The following is a 3,442-nucleotide window of genomic DNA, read 5'->3' as shown; positions in this document are numbered from 1 at the left end:
AAAGTATCTTTAATAACTCAAATCCTCTCTTCAAAACGTTTAAGTCTAAATGATGGGAGGCAGTGAAGATGTAATACGTTTTGTGTGGCTCAATGGTTTCTTGATGATCTAATCAATAGTTTTCTTTGGCTTCTCTTATAATTAATATTTGTAAATAATTTAGACAGATACTGAAGAAGGATCAAAGAGATTGTGTTTCTATGTGCCTTTGTAGATGGACTCTATCCAAATACGGCATTATCTGAAAAATAAAAGAATAAGTATCTATTACATATCTTATAATACATTTCATAGTTCCAGAATAACCCTGAAGGCAGAGAGAAGTACTGCTTCATAGATACAAGGAGTAAGGTTTAGAGACACTAAATAACTGAAGGCATGAGACTACTCAGTGGCAGAAGCAGAACTTGAACCCAAGTGCAACGGGCTGAATGTTTGTGCTCCTCCAAATTCTTATGCTGAAACCCTAATCCTGATGGGATGGTCTTTGGAGGAGGGGCCTTTGGGAGGTAGTTAAATCATGAGAGTGGAGTCCTCATGAAAGGGATTCGTGCCCTTACTGGAAGGGCCCCCCAAAACTAGCCAACTGTTTCTATTGTGTAACAATACGGCAAGAAACAGCTCTCTGAAAACTAGGAAGAGGGAACTCCAAGAACCCAATCATGCTGGCACCCTGATCTCAGACCTCCAGCCTCCAGAACTGTGAGAAATAAAGTTAGTTGCGTAAGCCACTCAGTCTATAGTAATTTGTTATAGCAGCCCAAACTGAGTAAGACACCAAGTCTTCCATTTTTAAGGCATGGTTAAGTAAGATTCTCCCTCTTGGTGGCTCAGAGGTTAAAGCATCTGCCTGCAATGCGGGAGACCTGGGTTCAATCCCTGGGTTGGGAAGATCCCCTGGAGAAGGAAATGGCAACCCACTCCAGTATTCTTGCCTGGAGAATCCCATGGACAGAGGAGCCTTGTGGGCTACAGTCCATGGGTCGCAGAGAGTCGGACACGACTGAGCGACTTCACTTCACTTCACTTCTTTTGACTGATCTATCTCCAAATGGAAAATTAAAGAGAGAACTTCAAAATACCTGTGAGTCTGTTTCAGTTCATTTGAGTCTTACTTTAGATTCCACATACAAGTGATGTCATATGGCATTTGTCTTTCTCTTTCTGACTTACTTCACTTAGTACAATAATCTCTATGCGCACCCATGTTGCTGCAAATGGTGTTATTTCATTCTTTTTTGTGGTTGAGATTGTGTGGGTTTTCTTAGAATTGTGGTGGTTCAGTCACTAAGTCGTGTCTGACTCTTAAGATGCCATGGACTGTAGCTCGCAAAGTGCCTCTGTCCATGGGATTTTCCTGGCACGAATACTAGAACGGGTTGCCATTTCCTTCTCCAGGGGATCTTCCCGACCCAGGAATAGAACCCTGGTCTCCTGCGTTGCTGGCAGATTCTTTACCAACCGAGCTACCAGGGAAGCGGAATACTTCCTCCTTGTAAAAGAGTTATTTTTTGAGCAAAGTTAACATATGACTGTTACAGATTAACTTTAAAACACAATGGAGAATCTCAGGTTTCCAGGCCACCCTCTCTGCCCTGCTTATGAACGTGGTAGGTCAGGTGTATAGTCACAGCCTTGTCATCAAAGAAGTTACATTTCCAATATGGCAATTATTTTGTTTGTGACCTAACTTAATCATTTGTTGGTTATGTTTAACATAAATTATACTCTTTTCATTTTTTTCAAAATAAATGGAAAAATACCATCAGTTACTTGTTTTGACTTACAAACAAGTATTTAACAATTAAAATATTTACCAACAGTTCTTCTTCCTCCCACCTGCAAAATAATACCACCAACACCACATGCCACCTCACCCCAAACTTCCTCCACATTTTATTGTTGTGTCTCAGGTCTTTTTGCTTGATATTTGTCATCAAAATCATTTCCACTGTATCTCAATTTTGCATATAACATTTTTGCAGACGTAACAGAAATTGATGGACAAGGAGGCCTCTGGATCCTTCTCAAAATATGGTTCTTAGGCCATCAGGCTCAGTATCACCTCTGCCTGCCTGAGAATGAATATTCCAGGACCCAAACTAGAGCCTATTGAATGAGCCAGTGTGGAGATGATCCCTCAAATCCTGTAAACATGAGGAAATGAGGATCTCAGGTCTATAGTAGATCTTACTAGCCTAGTTTACATCGACTAGCCTAGTTTACTGATGCACATTTAACTTCAAACAGATTGCCTTTTAACTATCCCAGAGCAATATGTATGAACCTCTTTCATTCCTAGAAATAACTCCTAAGTTTACTTATAGACCCCTCCTGTCAACTGGGTAGGAATCCTACCGCAGCATCTTACTTTTTGGTGGAAAGTGCCTTTTCTCCTTGTGAACGAAGAGACTCAGTTTGACCCAGGAGCTCCTGTCACTGTCAGGAACAGGTTTTTTGACCTCGTCGTGAGTAAGGGACTTGTAGGCACCATGGAAATGCCTCTTTTGAACTCTCAATAAGTTGACTTGATTGCTTCTTTCCACCAGGCAGTTGGATTCTCGCCTTTCGTTTATCTCCTCCAGGAGACGTTTGTCTATTTTAACTTTTTTAATTATTTCACTGTTTCTGTTTACAGATACCATTATGCTGACAAACTAATCATCAAGTGGTTCCTGCTGTCCTGCAAACAAATGCAGAAAAAAAAAAAAAAAACAAATCAATTGCTCGCTTGACTTCAAATCCAATATTCACAATCAGTTATTTGCCAGCATCTCCAGTTATTTTATCAAGTGATTACCTCATGTCAAGTATTTCTCCTCCTGCAGATACCACCACCACTGTGCCCCTCCCCCAACCTCCCTGCATCTCTTACCATTGCTTTCTAAGGTCTTGATATTCCCTGAGGAGAAAGAAAAGACCAGAGAAAGAGGATACAGTGAGAGAATATATTTTGGTTTTTAAAGTGATACTATGCATTGATTTTTGCTTTTAGGAACTTTCATTGCTTATTCTGATTATAAAGATAATATGAACTTATTACAGGAAATGAAGAAAATACAGCAAAGTATAATGTCGAAAAGCTAAAATCACTTGTAATCCTGACACAGCTAAATTAACATTTTGGATGTTTCTTTGCTAATAAATATCCAAAGATATTTCATTATAGAAAGTACAAGGGGTTCCCTGGCTGTCTAGTGGTCAAAACTCAGATTCCACTGGCGAGGCTGCGTTGGATCCCTACTCAGGGAACTAAGATCCCTCAGGCTTAGCACTACAGCCAAAAATTAAAAAAAACAAATATAGAAGACATCAAACTGGTCATACGAAAACACAAATTTTAAATATATGTTTTTAACTGTTTAGGAAGCTTTTGTTAGTCCAGTAAATTTGTCTTTTCAGGGATTTGAAGCACTTAAAAATCAGATATGCTAAATTTACA

The 3,442-nt window shown here is 39.5% G+C and overlaps 1 protein-coding gene across 1 annotated transcript; it reads right to left on the bottom strand.

Annotated features, from left to right (window-relative positions):
- Window positions 1-221: 221 nt before the first annotated feature.
- On the bottom strand, window positions 222-2,645 carry SPATA45 (spermatogenesis associated 45). The gene is made up of 2 exons (XM_069544442.1): window positions 2,372-2,645; window positions 222-241 (listed from the first exon to the last, which is right to left on the bottom strand). The coding sequence occupies exons 1-2, from the start codon at window positions 2,643-2,645 to the stop codon at window positions 222-224; spliced, it is 294 nt and encodes a 97-aa protein (XP_069400543.1).
- Window positions 2,646-3,442: the final 797 nt, after the last annotated feature.

Source organism: Ovis canadensis, chromosome 12 (genome assembly GCF_042477335.2).
Source record: "Ovis canadensis isolate MfBH-ARS-UI-01 breed Bighorn chromosome 12, ARS-UI_OviCan_v2, whole genome shotgun sequence".
In the NCBI taxonomy this organism is placed as follows: Eukaryota; Metazoa; Chordata; class Mammalia; order Artiodactyla; family Bovidae; genus Ovis; species Ovis canadensis.
This window is presented reverse-complemented; position numbering and strand designations above follow the sequence as displayed.